Source organism: Sorex fumeus, unplaced genomic scaffold (genome assembly GCF_029834395.1).
Source record: "Sorex fumeus unplaced genomic scaffold, SorFum_2.1 ptg000098l, whole genome shotgun sequence".
Taxonomy (NCBI): Eukaryota; Metazoa; Chordata; class Mammalia; order Eulipotyphla; family Soricidae; genus Sorex; species Sorex fumeus.
The window spans coordinates 35686598-35702260 of record NW_026606155.1 but is presented as its reverse complement, the minus strand read 5'-3'; the positions used below and the strand labels follow the sequence as shown (position 1 = coordinate 35702260).

At 51.0% G+C, this 15663-nt stretch overlaps 1 protein-coding gene across 1 annotated transcript in view; it reads left to right on the top strand.

Moving 5' to 3' along the window:
* LRRC9 (leucine rich repeat containing 9) overlaps nt 1–15663 on the top strand; it is a 133867-nt gene that overhangs the window by 18091 nt on the left and 100113 nt on the right. Inside the window, exons 7-8 of the mRNA XM_056133779.1 lie at nt 1675–1857; nt 10993–11148. Coding sequence (XP_055989754.1) covers nt 1675–1857; nt 10993–11148 — 339 coding nt within the window. The remainder of the gene's footprint in view (nt 1–1674; nt 1858–10992; nt 11149–15663) is intronic.

Below are 15663 nucleotides of genomic sequence, written 5' to 3'. Positions count from 1 at the left end.
TGGGCACTGATAGAGGGATGGGTACTCGATCATTGTATGACTGAAATGCAAGCACAAAAGTTTTTAAGTCTGTAACTTTACCCCACGGTGATTAACTAATAAAAAATTTTAAAAATAATAAAATAAAATTAACCTTTGAAAAAAAAAGAAAATACCTAAAAATCAGGACTTCAGTGGTAACTTAATAGAACAGGGGTCCCATAATCTTTAATGAGGAGAGCAAATCCAGAGACTGAAGGAAATGACAGGGCTGTGTTTCCAGGGGTAAGAGTGGGGAAGGGCCCTTAAGGAAGTCTAGAGACAGACAGGCACACAGGGTCTGTTGCTGGCAAAGAGGCTGTGTAGAGACGGCAGCATTTTCCTAAGGAATAAATGTGTTCAAATGGCTGGCTCCACGGTTCCAGTTGGAATGCATGATTGAATAAATATTCTTTGGTATTTTGTATTTAAAATGCATAGTTGTGTAAAGCCTTCTGTTTAATAATTGGCTATTTAATCATGCCATATTGTTTCATATTTTAATATATTTAGAATTTTTATCTGTCTAAATAATATTTAAGTACATAGTTAGAATGCATTACGTCAAATTGGGGGTGATATTGTGTTTAAATTCCTGTACTGGAAATAAACTGTTACTTTATTATGCAGTTGGTGGGAAGGTGAAATATTACATGCACTTTAGAAAGCAGTTTAGTGCATCTTACAAAAAGTTAAACACTTACTTTTCCAGACATTTCTCTCTTAAGTTTGCATATAGAAAACAAATATGTGTGCTTAAAGAATTAAACACAAATGTTCTTACTAGTTTTATTCATGAGAGCTAACAGTGAAAAATATTTAAATGCTCTTTACTTCTAAATGTATAAACAAAGTAGAATAGATCCAGATAATGGAATATACACTGTTATTCAGGAGTGAAAAGAAACAAATGTAGTTATTCATGCAGAAAACATGCATGAATCTTGAAAATATTTTGTCAATAGAAAGAGTCAAGAAATGAAGGAGCACAGTTTAAGACATCTGTGGGGCCACAACCAGTAGTGCTTAGTGGTCACTCTTGGCTTAGATGATGCTTCCATCAGTACTTGGGGACTTTGTGACTCTGGGAATCAAACCCAGGACCCTTTGAGTTATTTACTGATCCATTTAGGTAATATTTTAAGAAGACATAGAAATTATTGTGCCAGAAATCAGTCCATGTTTTCCAGGGAGCAGAGGCCAGAGGGAGGGATTGACTATGCTGTGGAATGAGGAAGCTTTTTTTAAATTTTTATTTATTTATTTATTTATTTTTGCTTTTTGGGTCACACCCGGCGATGCTCAGGGGTCACTCCTGACTCACGCACTCAGGAATCACTCCTGGCGGTGCTCCGGGGACCATATGGATGCTGGGAATTGAACCTGTGTCAGCCATGTTGGCTGCATGCTAGGCAAATGCCCTACCCGCTGTGCTATCGCTCCAGCCCCAGGAAGCTTTTAAAATGCTTTTTATCTCAGTTGTTAAGGTTGTTACATACATGTTAACTTTTGTCAGCCCATTTACTTGTAAAGTTAATAATTCGTTAATTACTATATTATGCCAGTTATGCTATAATAATAAAACTAATTTTGCAAAACTTAAAACAGGAAATAGACAGTTGCAAATAATAATTGTACAACATTCTTTTATTTTAGGACCTCACTAACTTAACCAGATTGAGCTGCTTAAAGGATTTATGTCTGAATGACCCTCAATATAAAAGCAATCCAGTTTGTCTTCTATTCAATTATTCCATACATGTATTATATCATTTGCCTTCTCTTCAAAGACTCGACACATTTGATGTATCTGCAAAGCAGATCAAGGAACTGGCTGATGTAAGTGCATTCCTACTCCAGTGTCTCACTTAAATCTGATCGCATCTTTCTGACTGTATCCACAGATCTTAGATAGTAGTATTAGAAAACATTATTGCTAAAATATGAATTGAGGTGACAGTACTGGGAAGCAAAATAATAAACATTTATACTTTGTACAGAACTTTCCCCCATTTGTTCATCTAGTTAAACATCCAACAACTTATTTTGAGCATATAAAATGTCCCAAAAATACCTAGCATGCCGAGCCTTCCCATCTTTTCCTTGTGATTTGCCCATCATTTCAACGTCGATTGCCTCGAGCAGGCCCCAGTAACGTCTCTTTCATCCTAGCCCTGAGATTATATTCAGGGCTCTTTAGGAGAATGAGACCCATCATTGTTACTGGTATTTGGCATATTTGGTAGGCCACGGGGAGTTTGCCAGACTCTGCCCTGTGGGCAGGCTACATTCGACAGCCTGCAAGTTTGTCCAAAGTAGGAATGAGATAATAAGATGTCGCGCGGCCGCATTTGCGGCCGCGCGGTTCCGGAATCTGGATTTTATAGTCTCTGAGTCTTGGCCGCTGATGGGATTACACGGCGCCAGGGGGCCAGGTGGTGGGTGTGACCTCCGCCTACTGGAATTTGGAGGATCTGGGTGGAAGATGCTCGACTCCAATTCGAGTAGGCTTGGAGGTCTCGGCCCCGGAACCCGCGTGGATTTGTCCCTCTGCCAGTACCTTCAGGTGTGCGGAGAGTGGTCTCAGCATGGTGGTGGCTGGTCCTGGAGGTCACCAGCTGCCGTAGCCCTGGCCGGGGCGGGGAGGAAAGCTCAACCCGCTCCCCTCCAAGGGACTCCGGGAAGGAACACCGAAGCGCGGGGGCAGAGACTGCACTGCTCTCGTCCGGGATCTGGATTTTATAGTCTCTGAGTCTTGGCCGCTGATGGGATTACACGGCGCCAGGGGGCCAGGTGGTGGGTGTGACCCCCGCCTACTGGAATTTGGAGGATCTGGGTGGAAGATGCTCGACTCCAATTCGAGTAGGCTTGGAGGTCTCGGCCCCGGAACCCGCGTGGCTTTGTCCCTCTGCCAGTACCTTCAGGTGTGCGGAGAGTGGTCTCAGCATGGTGGTGGCTGGTCCTGGAGGTCTCCAGCTGCCGTAGCCCTGGCCGGGGCGGGGAGGAAAGCTCAACCCGCTCCCCTCCAAGGGACTCCGGGAAGGAACACCGAAGCGCGGGGGCAGAGACTGCACTGCTCTCGTCCGGGATCTGGATTTTATAGTCTCTGAGTCTTGGCCGCTGATGGGATTACACGGCGCCAGGGGGCCAGGTGGTGGGTGTGACCTCCGCCTACTGGAATTTGGAGGATCTGGGTGGAAGATGCTCGACTCCAATTCGAGTAGGCTTGGAGGTCTCGGCCCCGGAACCCGCGTGGATTTGTCCCTCTGCCAGTACCTTCAGGTGTGCGGAGAGTGGTCTCAGCATGGTGGTGGCTGGTCCTGGAGGTCACCAGCTGCCGTAGCCCTGGCCGGGGCGGGGAGGAAAGCTCAACCCGCTCCCCTCCAAGGGACTCCGGGAAGGAACACCGAAGCGCGGGGGCAGAGACTGCACTGCTCTCGTCCGGGATCTGGATTTTATAGTCTCTGAGTCTTGGCCGCTGATGGGATTACACGGCGCCAGGGGGCCAGGTGGTGGGTGTGACCCCCGCCTACTGGAATTTGGAGGATCTGGGTGGAAGATGCTCGACTCCAATTCGAGTAGGCTTGGAGGTCTCGGCCCCGGAACCCGCGTGGCTTTGTCCCTCTGCCAGTACCTTCAGGTGTGCGGAGAGTGGTCTCAGCATGGTGGTGGCTGGTCCTGGAGGTCTCCAGCTGCCGTAGCCCTGGCCGGGGCGGGGAGGAAAGCTCAACCCGCTCCCCTCCAAGGGACTCCGGGAAGGAACACCGAAGCGCGGGGGGCAGAGACTGCACTGCTCTCGTCCGGGATCTGGATTTTATAGTCTCTGAGTCTTGGCCGCTGATGGGATTACACGGCGCCAGGGGGCCAGGTGGTGGGTGTGACCTCCGCCTACTGGAATTTGGAGGATCTGGGTGGAAGATGCTCGACTCCAATTCGAGTAGGCTTGGAGGTCTCGGCCCCGGAACCCGCGTGGATTTGTCCCTCTGCCAGTACCTTCAGGTGTGCGGAGAGTGGTCTCAGCATGGTGGTGGCTGGTCCTGGAGGTCACCAGCTGCCGTAGCCCTGGCCGGGGCGGGGAGGAAAGCTCAACCCGCTCCCCTCCAAGGGACTCCGGGAAGGAACACCGAAGCGCGGGGGCAGAGACTGCACTGCTCTCGTCCGGGATCTGGATTTTATAGTCTCTGAGTCTTGGCCGCTGATGGGATTACACGGCGCCAGGGGGCCAGGTGGTGGGTGTGACCCCCGCCTACTGGAATTTGGAGGATCTGGGTGGAAGATGCTCGACTCCAATTCGAGTAGGCTTGGAGGTCTCGGCCCCGGAACCCGCGTGGCTTTGTCCCTCTGCCAGTACCTTCAGGTGTGCGGAGAGTGGTCTCAGCATGGTGGTGGCTGGTCCTGGAGGTCTCCAGCTGCCGTAGCCCTGGCCGGGGCGGGGAGGAAAGCTCAACCCGCTCCCCTCCAAGGGACTCCGGGAAGGAACACCGAAGCGCGGGGGCAGAGACTGCACTGCTCTCGTCCGGGATCTGGATTTTATAGTCTCTGAGTCTTGGCCGCTGATGGGATTACACGGCGCCAGGGGGCCAGGTGGTGGGTGTGACCTCCGCCTACTGGAATTTGGAGGATCTGGGTGGAAGATGCTCGACTCCAATTCGAGTAGGCTTGGAGGTCTCGGCCCCGGAACCCGCGTGGATTTGTCCCTCTGCCAGTACCTTCAGGTGTGCGGAGAGTGGTCTCAGCATGGTGGTGGCTGGTCCTGGAGGTCACCAGCTGCCGTAGCCCTGGCCGGGGCGGGGAGGAAAGCTCAACCCGCTCCCCTCCAAGGGACTCCGGGAAGGAACACCGAAGCGCGGGGGCAGAGACTGCACTGCTCTCGTCCGGGATCTGGATTTTATAGTCTCTGAGTCTTGGCCGCTGATGGGATTACACGGCGCCAGGGGGCCAGGTGGTGGGTGTGACCCCCGCCTACTGGAATTTGGAGGATCTGGGTGGAAGATGCTCGACTCCAATTCGAGTAGGCTTGGAGGTCTCGGCCCCGGAACCCGCGTGGCTTTGTCCCTCTGCCAGTACCTTCAGGTGTGCGGAGAGTGGTCTCAGCATGGTGGTGGCTGGTCCTGGAGGTCTCCAGCTGCCGTAGCCCTGGCCGGGGCGGGGAGGAAAGCTCAACCCGCTCCCCTCCAAGGGACTCCGGGAAGGAACACCGAAGCGCGGGGGCAGAGACTGCACTGCTCTCGTCCGGGATCTGGATTTTATAGTCTCTGAGTCTTGGCCGCTGATGGGATTACACGGCGCCAGGGGGCCAGGTGGTGGGTGTGACCTCCGCCTACTGGAATTTGGAGGATCTGGGTGGAAGATGCTCGACTCCAATTCGAGTAGGCTTGGAGGTCTCGGCCCCGGAACCCGCGTGGATTTGTCCCTCTGCCAGTACCTTCAGGTGTGCGGAGAGTGGTCTCAGCATGGTGGTGGCTGGTCCTGGAGGTCACCAGCTGCCGTAGCCCTGGCCGGGGCGGGGAGGAAAGCTCAACCCGCTCCCCTCCAAGGGACTCCGGGAAGGAACACCGAAGCGCGGGGGCAGAGACTGCACTGCTCTCGTCCGGGATCTGGATTTTATAGTCTCTGAGTCTTGGCCGCTGATGGGATTACACGGCGCCAGGGGGCCAGGTGGTGGGTGTGACCCCCGCCTACTGGAATTTGGAGGATCTGGGTGGAAGATGCTCGACTCCAATTCGAGTAGGCTTGGAGGTCTCGGCCCCGGAACCCGCGTGGCTTTGTCCCTCTGCCAGTACCTTCAGGTGTGCGGAGAGTGGTCTCAGCATGGTGGTGGCTGGTCCTGGAGGTCTCCAGCTGCCGTAGCCCTGGCCGGGGCGGGGAGGAAAGCTCAACCCGCTCCCCTCCAAGGGACTCCGGGAAGGAACACCGAAGCGCGGGGGCAGAGACTGCACTGCTCTCGTCCGGGATCTGGATTTTATAGTCTCTGAGTCTTGGCCGCTGATGGGATTACACGGCGCCAGGGGGCCAGGTGGTGGGTGTGACCCCCGCCTACTGGAATTTGGAGGATCTGGGTGGAAGATGCTCGACTCCAATTCGAGTAGGCTTGGAGGTCTCGGCCCCGGAACCCGCGTGGCTTTGTCCCTCTGCCAGTACCTTCAGGTGTGCGGAGAGTGGTCTCAGCATGGTGGTGGCTGGTCCTGGAGGTCTCCAGCTGCCGTAGCCCTGGCCGGGGCGGGGAGGAAAGCTCAACCCGCTCCCCTCCAAGGGACTCCGGGAAGGAACACCGAAGCGCGGGGGCAGAGACTGCACTGCTCTCGTCCGGGATCTGGATTTTATAGTCTCTGAGTCTTGGCCGCTGATGGGATTACACGGCGCCAGGGGGCCAGGTGGTGGGTGTGACCCCCGCCTACTGGAATTTGGAGGATCTGGGTGGAAGATGCTCGACTCCAATTCGAGTAGGCTTGGAGGTCTCGGCCCCGGAACCCGCGTGGCTTTGTCCCTCTGCCAGTACCTTCAGGTGTGCGGAGAGTGGTCTCAGCATGGTGGTGGCTGATCCTGGAGGTCTCCGGCTGCCGTAGCCCTGGCCGGGGCGGGGAGGAAAGCTCAACCCGCTCCCCTCCAAGGGACTCCGGGAAGGAACACCGAAGCGCGGGGGCAGAGACTGCACTGCTCTCGTCCGGGATCTGGATTTTATAGTCTCTGAGTCTTGGCCGCTGATGGGATTACACGGCGCCAGGGGGCCAGGTGGTGGGTGTGACCCCCGCCTACTGGAATTTGGAGGATCTGGGTGGAAGATGCTCGACTCCAATTCGAGTAGGCTTGGAGGTCTCGGCCCCGGAACCCGCGTGGCTTTGTCCCTCTGCCAGTACCTTCAGGTGTGCGGAGAGTGGTCTCAGCATGGTGGTGGCTGGTCCTGGAGGTCTCCGGCTGCCGTAGCCCTGGCCGGGGCGGGGAGGAAAGCTCAACCCGCTCCCCTCCAAGGGACTCCGGGAAGGAACACCGAAGCGCGGGGGCAGAGACTGCACTGCTCTCGTCCGGGATCTGGATTTTATAGTCTCTGAGTCTTGGCCGCTGATGGGATTACACGGCGCCAGGGGGCCAGGTGGTGGGTGTGACCCCCGCCTACTGGAATTTGGAGGATCTGGGTGGAAGATGCTCGACTCCAATTCGAGTAGGCTTGGAGGTCTCGGCCCCGGAACCCGCGTGGCTTTGTCCCTCTGCCAGTACCTTCAGGTGTGCGGAGAGTGGTCTCAGCATGGTGGTGGCTGGTCCTGGAGGTCTCCAGCTGCCGTAGCCCTGGCCGGGGCGGGGAGGAAAGCTCAACCCGCTCCCCTCCAAGGGACTCCGGGAAGGAACACCGAAGCGCGGGGGCAGAGACTGCACTGCTCTCGTCCGGGATCTGGATTTTATAGTCTCTGAGTCTTGGCCGCTGATGGGATTACACGGCGCCAGGGGGCCAGGTGGTGGGTGTGACCCCCGCCTACTGGAATTTGGAGGATCTGGGTGGAAGATGCTCGACTCCAATTCGAGTAGGCTTGGAGGTCTCGGCCCCGGAACCCGCGTGGCTTTGTCCCTCTGCCAGTACCTTCAGGTGTGCGGAGAGTGGTCTCAGCATGGTGGTGGCTGATCCTGGAGGTCTCCGGCTGCCGTAGCCCTGGCCGGGGCGGGGAGGAAAGCTCAACCCGCTCCCCTCCAAGGGACTCCGGGAAGGAACACCGAAGCGTGGGGGCAGAGACTGCACTGCTCTCGTCCGGGATCTGGATTTTATAGTCTCTGAGTCTTGGCCGCTGATGGGATTACACGGCGCCAGGGGGCCAGGTGGTGGGTGTGACCCCCGCCTACTGGAATTTGGAGGATCTGGGTGGAAGATGCTCGACTCCAATTCGAGTAGGCTTGGAGGTCTCGGCCCCGGAACCCGCGTGGCTTTGTCCCTCTGCCAGTACCTTCAGGTGTGCGGAGAGTGGTCTCAGCATGGTGGAGGCTGGTCCTGGAGGTCTCCGGCTGCCATAGCCCTGGCCGGGGCGGGGAGGAAAGCTCAACCCGCTCCCCTCCAAGGGACTCCGGGAAGGAACACCGAAGCGCGGGGGCAGAGACTGCACTGCTCTCGTCCGGGATCTGGATTTTATAGTCTCTGAGTCTTGGCCGCTGATGGGATTACACGGCGCCAGGGGGCCAGGTGGTGGGTGTGACCCCCGCCTACTGGAATTTGGAGGATCTGGGTGGAAGATGCTCGACTCCAATTCGAGTAGGCTTGGAGGTCTCGGCCCCGGAACCCGCGTGGCTTTGTCCCTCTGCCAGTACCTTCAGGTGTGCGGAGAGTGGTCTCAGCATGGTGGTGGCTGGTCCTGGAGGTCTCCAGCTGCCGTAGCCCTGGCCGGGGCGGGGAGGAAAGCTCAACCCGCTCCCCTCCAAGGGACTCCGGGAAGGAACACCGAAGCGCGGGGGCAGAGACTGCACTGCTCTCGTCCGGGATCTGGATTTTATAGTCTCTGAGTCTTGGCCGCTGATGGGATTACACGGCGCCAGGGGGCCAGGTGGTGGGTGTGACCCCCGCCTACTGGAATTTGGAGGATCTGGGTGGAAGATGCTCGACTCCAATTCGAGTAGGCTTGGAGGTCTCGGCCCCGGAACCCGCGTGGCTTTGTCCCTCTGCCAGTACCTTCAGGTGTGCGGAGAGTGGTCTCAGCATGGTGGTGGCTGGTCCTGGAGGTCTCCGGCTGCCGTAGCCCTGGCCGGGGCGGGGAGGAAAGCTCAACCCGCTCCCCTCCAAGGGACTCCGGGAAGGAACACCGAAGCGCGGGGGCAGAGACTGCACTGCTCTCGTCCGGGATCTGGATTTTATAGTCTCTGAGTCTTGGCCGCTGATGGGATTACACGGCGCCAGGGGGCCAGGTGGTGGGTGTGACCCCCGCCTACTGGAATTTGGAGGATCTGGGTGGAAGATGCTCGACTCCAATTCGAGTAGGCTTGGAGGTCTCGGCCCCGGAACCCGCGTGGCTTTGTCCCTCTGCCAGTACCTTCAGGTGTGCGGAGAGTGGTCTCAGCATGGTGGTGGCTGGTCCTGGAGGTCTCCGGCTGCCGTAGCCCTGGCCGGGGCGGGGAGGAAAGCTCAACCCGCTCCCCTCCAAGGGACTCCGGGAAGGAACACCGAAGCGCGGGGGCAGAGACTGCACTGCTCTCGTCCGGGATCTGGATTTTATAGTCTCTGAGTCTTGGCCGCTGATGGGATTACACGGCGCCAGGGGGCCAGGTGGTGGGTGTGACCCCCGCCTACTGGAATTTGGAGGATCTGGGTGGAAGATGCTCGACTCCAATTCGAGTAGGCTTGGAGGTCTCGGCCCCGGAACCCGCGTGGCTTTGTCCCTCTGCCAGTACCTTCAGGTGTGCGGAGAGTGGTCTCAGCATGGTGGTGGCTGGTCCTGGAGGTCTCCAGCTGCCGTAGCCCTGGCCGGGGCGGGGAGGAAAGCTCAACCCGCTCCCCTCCAAGGGACTCCGGGAAGGAACACCGAAGCGCGGGGGCAGAGACTGCACTGCTCTCGTCCGGGATCTGGATTTTATAGTCTCTGAGTCTTGGCCGCTGATGGGATTACACGGCGCCAGGGGGCCAGGTGGTGGGTGGCAGTCTCTGCCCCCGCGCTTAGGTGTTCCTTCCCGGAGTCCCTTGGAGGGGAGCGGGTTGAGCTTTCCTCCCCACCCCGGCCAGGGCTACGGCAGCCGGAGACCTCCAGGACCAGCCACCACCATGCTGAGACCACTCTCCGCACACCTGAAGGTACTGGCAGAGGGACAAAGCCACGCGGGTTCCGGGGCCGAGACCTCCAAGCCTACTCGAATTGGAGTCGAGCATCTTCCACCCAGATCCTCCAAATTCCAGTAGGCGGGGGTCACATCATTTCAACATAAAGAAAAAATGTTTTTATTCATTTAACTTGATTTTCTCGACTGCTCTTGAGAATTTGTTCACAAATTTAATTTTCTTTTTTCTCTTTCCCCCGCTAAACTGAGAAGATTCTCTGCCCTCATCTCCTCATTTTTATATGGGGAAGAGGATAGAGGCACACTCAATGATGCTCAGGGCTTACTCCTGTCTCTGTACTCAAGGATCACTCCTAGTAAGGGCTCAGGGAACTATATGGAGTGCTAGGCATTTCTCATTCCTAATTCTAAGAAGTAAACTATCTTGAAATATTGAACAAAGAGCCAGAGTTATTATCTACTAGATAATGTTCATAGTCATACATGAGGGATGGGCATTATCCTTTCTATAACATTAAAATAAAAAATGATGCACACCCCCCTATTATGGAATTTTCATATATGTGTAGTTAGTTTTACAAATGACAGTTTCTGCATACTGTTTCTCATTCAATGATGAGACTCAATGATGGGTCTCATTCCCCTGACCATGAAAGAGCCTCCAATGTGGCACTTGCTAAAATCTCAGGCCTAGGACGAATGGAGTCATTACTGGTGCCTGCTCAAGGAAATCGATGAACAATGGATGACAGTGATACAGTGATACATATTTTTAATTGAGTTAACATTGATTTACCCAACTGCATATGTTTTAGGGGTAAAATTCCATATCTCTTCAAAATATATTACCACACCACCGCCACCACTATAGTAACACTGTTTCTCTACCACAACCGATTGGATAACCTCACCACTTTGGTCTCTCATGTGGTAATCTCAGTTCTGCTGTTTAAATACTACTTCTTAGACATGCTGAAACAAAGAAAGAAAGAGAATGGTTTACTTTTTCTTTTTTGTTTTTTGCATTTGGCTTTTGGGACATAACCAGAAGTGTTCAGGGCTTACTTCTGGCTCTACACTCAGGGATTATTTCTGATGGGGCTCTGGGGAGTATATGCGTGGCCTTATGGAAGGCCAGTGTCTTACTGCACTATCTTTCTGAATTGATTTATATTATCTTCGCTTTTAATTATTTTTGATGAAGTTTGTTGATATTTTTCTCATTTTTAGATGACAGTAATGAAAAAAACAATGTATTATAATATGCGTTTGAAAACTATTCAGCGACATCTTGACGAAGACCTTGAAAAGTTAAATAATCGAAAAGTCAAATTAAGGAAGTTGCCAGAAGAGCGAATAAAATTATTCAGCTTTGTGAAAAAAAATGTAAGATTCAATATTATAAATTTTCAATGGCTATATCTGAAGAAAACTGCAAAATCTTTTAAATTATATATGTGTGTGTACTTATTTATAAATAACTTATTATTTTGAATTTCAAGTTACTCTCTCCCCAGAATATCTTGATTCCAGGTACTTAGCTAAGCTCATTTTGTGTATACAAGTCTGCAATTGAAGAAAGCTATAGGCTTACTAATGAAATTTTTAAAAAACTCTGTAAAAACAATGATTCCAAGATATTAGAGATCTTTAAGCTGCATTTTCATTACACACCACCGGGCTGTGCTCAAAATTCATTTTCTTATCTAATTTGTTAAAATATTCTTTTACTAACATTATAAAGTATATAACATAGTGGGAACTTTAAATTGTTTTACTTTAGTGGTTGGAGCTGGAGCGATAGCACAACGGTAGGGCGTTTGCCTTGCATGTGGCCAACCCAACCAACCCTGGTTCAATTCCTCCGCCTCTCTCGGACAGCTCAGCAAGCTACCGAGAGTATATCACCCGCAAGGCAAAGCCTGGCAAGCTCCCCGTTACATATTCAATATGCCAAACACAGTAACAAGTCTCACAATGGAGACATTACTGGGCCCACTCGAGTACATCAACGAACAATAGGACTGAGAGTGACAGTGACTTTAGTGATTATATGTACTTTTTTAATTTAGTAGATCCTAAAAAAGTAAGGATTTTTAAATCTCTAAATGGATATTTATAAAGTCTCCAATGGAGATGTTACTGGGCCCGCTCGAGCAAATATAAAAATGTAGTGCACAAAAAAAGGCAAAGAAAATATAATTATTTAGCAAATAGTATTAAAAAAATAAACAATTGAGAGTAGAGGAATTGTGTCCTTAGTTTACTCTTTACCAAAAATAAATACTGATGGGAGTGGAGGTAGGAAAATATGCTTTGATAAAAGATAAAAACAATAATATCTGTTAACCAGACAAGGACTGGCATCCTGAACTCAAACTTTTAAACTTCAAAACTGTGAGAAATTTCTGTTATTAATAAGCACCAAAAAAACTATTCAAAATTTATCTAAAAGTATTATAATTCTTCATAAAGAGCAACCAGAATAAGATAAAATTATATTTTAGCTTTCATTTTTGTTCTGGAAATCACTGTCACTGTTCTCCCGTTGTTCATCGATTTTCTCGAGCGGGCCCAGTAACTTCTTCAGTGTGAGATTTTGTTGTTACTGTGTCTGGCATATTGAATACATCACGGATAGCTTGCCATGTGGGCGAGATTCTCTCGGTAGCTTGCCGGGCTCTCCGAGAGGGGCAGAGGAATCAAACTCGGGTCGGCCATGTTGGCTGCGTGCAAGGCAAACGCCTTACCCGCTGTGCTATCACTCCAGCCAGTTCTGGATATATAAGAAAAATTTAGAAATCACACACAAATATGTCCACAGAATAGAATTAATGAAGAACAATTTTTTTCAAAACTTCAATTGTGGTCTTTCACGCAGCGGACCCGATGCTTTCAAGCATTGGATGGGAGTTGATCCTCCACCCTTCTTGAATAGCCCAGCAAGCTACCGAGAGTATCATGCCCGCATGGCAGAGCCTGGCAAGCTCCCCATGGTGTATTCAATATGCCAAAAACAGTAACAAGTCTCACAATGGAGACATTACTAGTGCCCGCTCGAGTAAATCGATGAACAGAGCGGAGGACAGTGCTGGACAGTGCTTAATTGTGGTCAAGATTCATCCCATAGAATTCCAAAAGTATTTTCTTGAACTAAAGAAATAGAAAGGTTAATTTCAAGGAACCTTCAGTATAATCCGTGATTCTTAGAATGTATTTTTATTTTTTTATTTGGGCAGTCTCATTTACAAAGTTATACCAAGTTGAGTTTCAGGTATGCAATTTTATACCACCATTTTGTCACCAGTATCCACTTTTGCCTTACCCCCTTTTCTGTCCCACCTCCCAGCCTGTCTCCTCAACGCACACATATCTAAGTTAGGTTAATGTAGTTTGGATCTCATGCTCTCGGTTTTGTTTTTTTCTGTGGTTCAGATATTTACATAACACCTCGTCATCACCAGGGGCCCTGCTTCCTTCTCCTGTTATCCTCAAACCCCCTCTTTTCGCTTCCCCCTTCAGTTTCTTTCTTTCCCCGTTCTTAGTTCTACACTTCAGGTTCCAGGGTAATCTAGGTATCCCCCTTTGATTCCTGATTTTCCCTTGTCCTTTTATTCTGTATACCACAGATAAGTGAGTTCATCTGATATTTGTCTTTCTTCTGACTTGCATAGCTCAAAATGTCTTCCAACTTCATGCAAATTGCAACAAATTGCATGATTTTATCCTTCCTTGCAGCTATGTTATATTCCATTGTATGTATATACCACAACTTGATTATTCACTCATTTGTTTTCCGGATACCTGGGTTGATTCCAGTTCCTAGCTATTGTGTTAAGGTGCTGCAATGAGTCACTTGATCATTTGACTTCCTGTTAATCGTCGATTTGCTCGAGCAGGCGCCAGTAACGTCTCCATTTGTCCCTGTCGCGTGCTAGTGTAGCCCAATGGCGTCTGTTTGCTCTAAGAACACGAAGAGCCTCAAACCGATCGTTCATGATCTTGATGAAGAAGTCTGACCATCTGGTAGGTGGTCGGCCACACAGTCTTTTGACATTCTGTGGAATCCAGTCGGTAACAGCTCTAGTCCAGCAGTCGTCTCTAAATCTCATCACGTGACCAGCCAATCTGATTTTTGACACCTTGGCAAGCGTCCCTGATTCTTGATCATCGATGGAGGTCGGAACTCCGGATTCTTTCTCTCATTTGAGTGAAACGTGATATTCCAAGCATAGCTCTTTCAATTCCTCTTTGGGAGACCCTGATAGTGTTCTCATCCTGTTTGCATAGGGCCCGGGTCTCTGAGGTGTATGTTAATGCAGGAAGAACAGTGGAATCAGAGATGTGCCCAGAGCCGGAGGTTCTTCGTCCTCTTAGCTATTTCTTCTATGCTCTTGAAGGCGCTCCAAGCTGCTCTCTTCCTCCTGTGCAGCTCAGGTGCCATGTCATTTGTATGCTGACTTCTCGACCTGGGCTGGAGCGATAGCACAGCAGTAGGGCGTTTGCCTTACAAGCGGCCAACATGGCCCACCGGAGTTCGATTCCTTCGCCCTTCTCAGAGAGCCCGGCAAGCTACTGAGAGTATCTCGCCCGCACGGCAGAGCCTGGCAAGCTCCCCATGATGTATTTGATATGCCAAACACAGTAACAACAAGTCTCATGATAGAGACGTTACTGGGCCTGCTCGAGCAAATCGATGAACAACGGGAGGAACGTGACCGTGACCGTGACTTCTTGACCTAGGTACACATAGCTGTTGCATTCGGAGATGGTCGTTCTGTTGAGAGCGAATGGGGAGTCAGGAATGAGGCTGTTTCTCATAAACATTATCTTCATAAGATTCAGCTATAGTCTGACCTTTCCACACTCACGGTCGAAGTCGGCCAGCATTTGTGCCGCTTGGCTAATGTTTGGTGTTATTTAAACAATGTCATCAGCAAAGCGGAGGTGATGTAGTTGCCGACCACCTATCTTCACTCCCATTCCTTCCCATTCTAGTCATCGCATGATGTTCTCAAGGGTGGCACTGAAGAGTTTCGGTGAAATGGTATCACCCTGCTGAACCCCTCTCTTGACATCAATGATTACTTCTTTGTAGAATGGTGAGATCCTGGTAGTGAATATGTAATACAGCTCACGGAGGATCTTGATGTATTGAGTTTGAATGTCCTGATTGGCTAGGGCTTCAATGACCGCTTCCGTCTCAACAGAGTCAAAGGCCTTCTTTAAATCAATGAACATTAGACAGAGCGGCATCTTGAACTCTCAAGAAACCTCAATGAGCTTGGTTATCGTGTGGATATGGTCGATAGTGCTGAATCCTTTTGGGAATCCAGCTTGCTCGCATGGTTGTCCTTCATCTAGTGTTCTGCCAATCCTATTCAGGATGACTCGAGTGAACAACTTGTAGATGACAGACAATAGGCAGATTGGGCGATAGTTGGCAATGTCATGGATGTCTCCCTTCTTGTACAGTAGTATAGTCCTGCTGATTTTCCATTGGGACAGAACCTTGCACTCAGACAGGTAGCGTGTGAAGAGCCGAGCCAGCATATTGATGAGTACTGACGGCAAGTTCTTCAGGTGTTCAGGTCTGACCTTGTCTGGGCCGAGTGCTGTTCGTTTCTTTACTGACGAAATGGCGTGTCGGATTTCGGGAGGGAGAACATTGGGAACGACATATCCATCCTGTGGAATTTGGTATGTCGGCAGGTGGACATGTCTATCGAAGAGATTTGAGTAGAAGTCATAGATAATCTTCTCCATTGCCCTTTTGGAAGATATGATAGATCCATCAGGACGTCGGAGGGCAGTCATCTTGGTCTTGTAGTTGGCGAAGGACAGGCGGGCGTTACGAATACTTTTCTCGGCTTCTGCTGCATCTACCAGCACTTCTGCTCT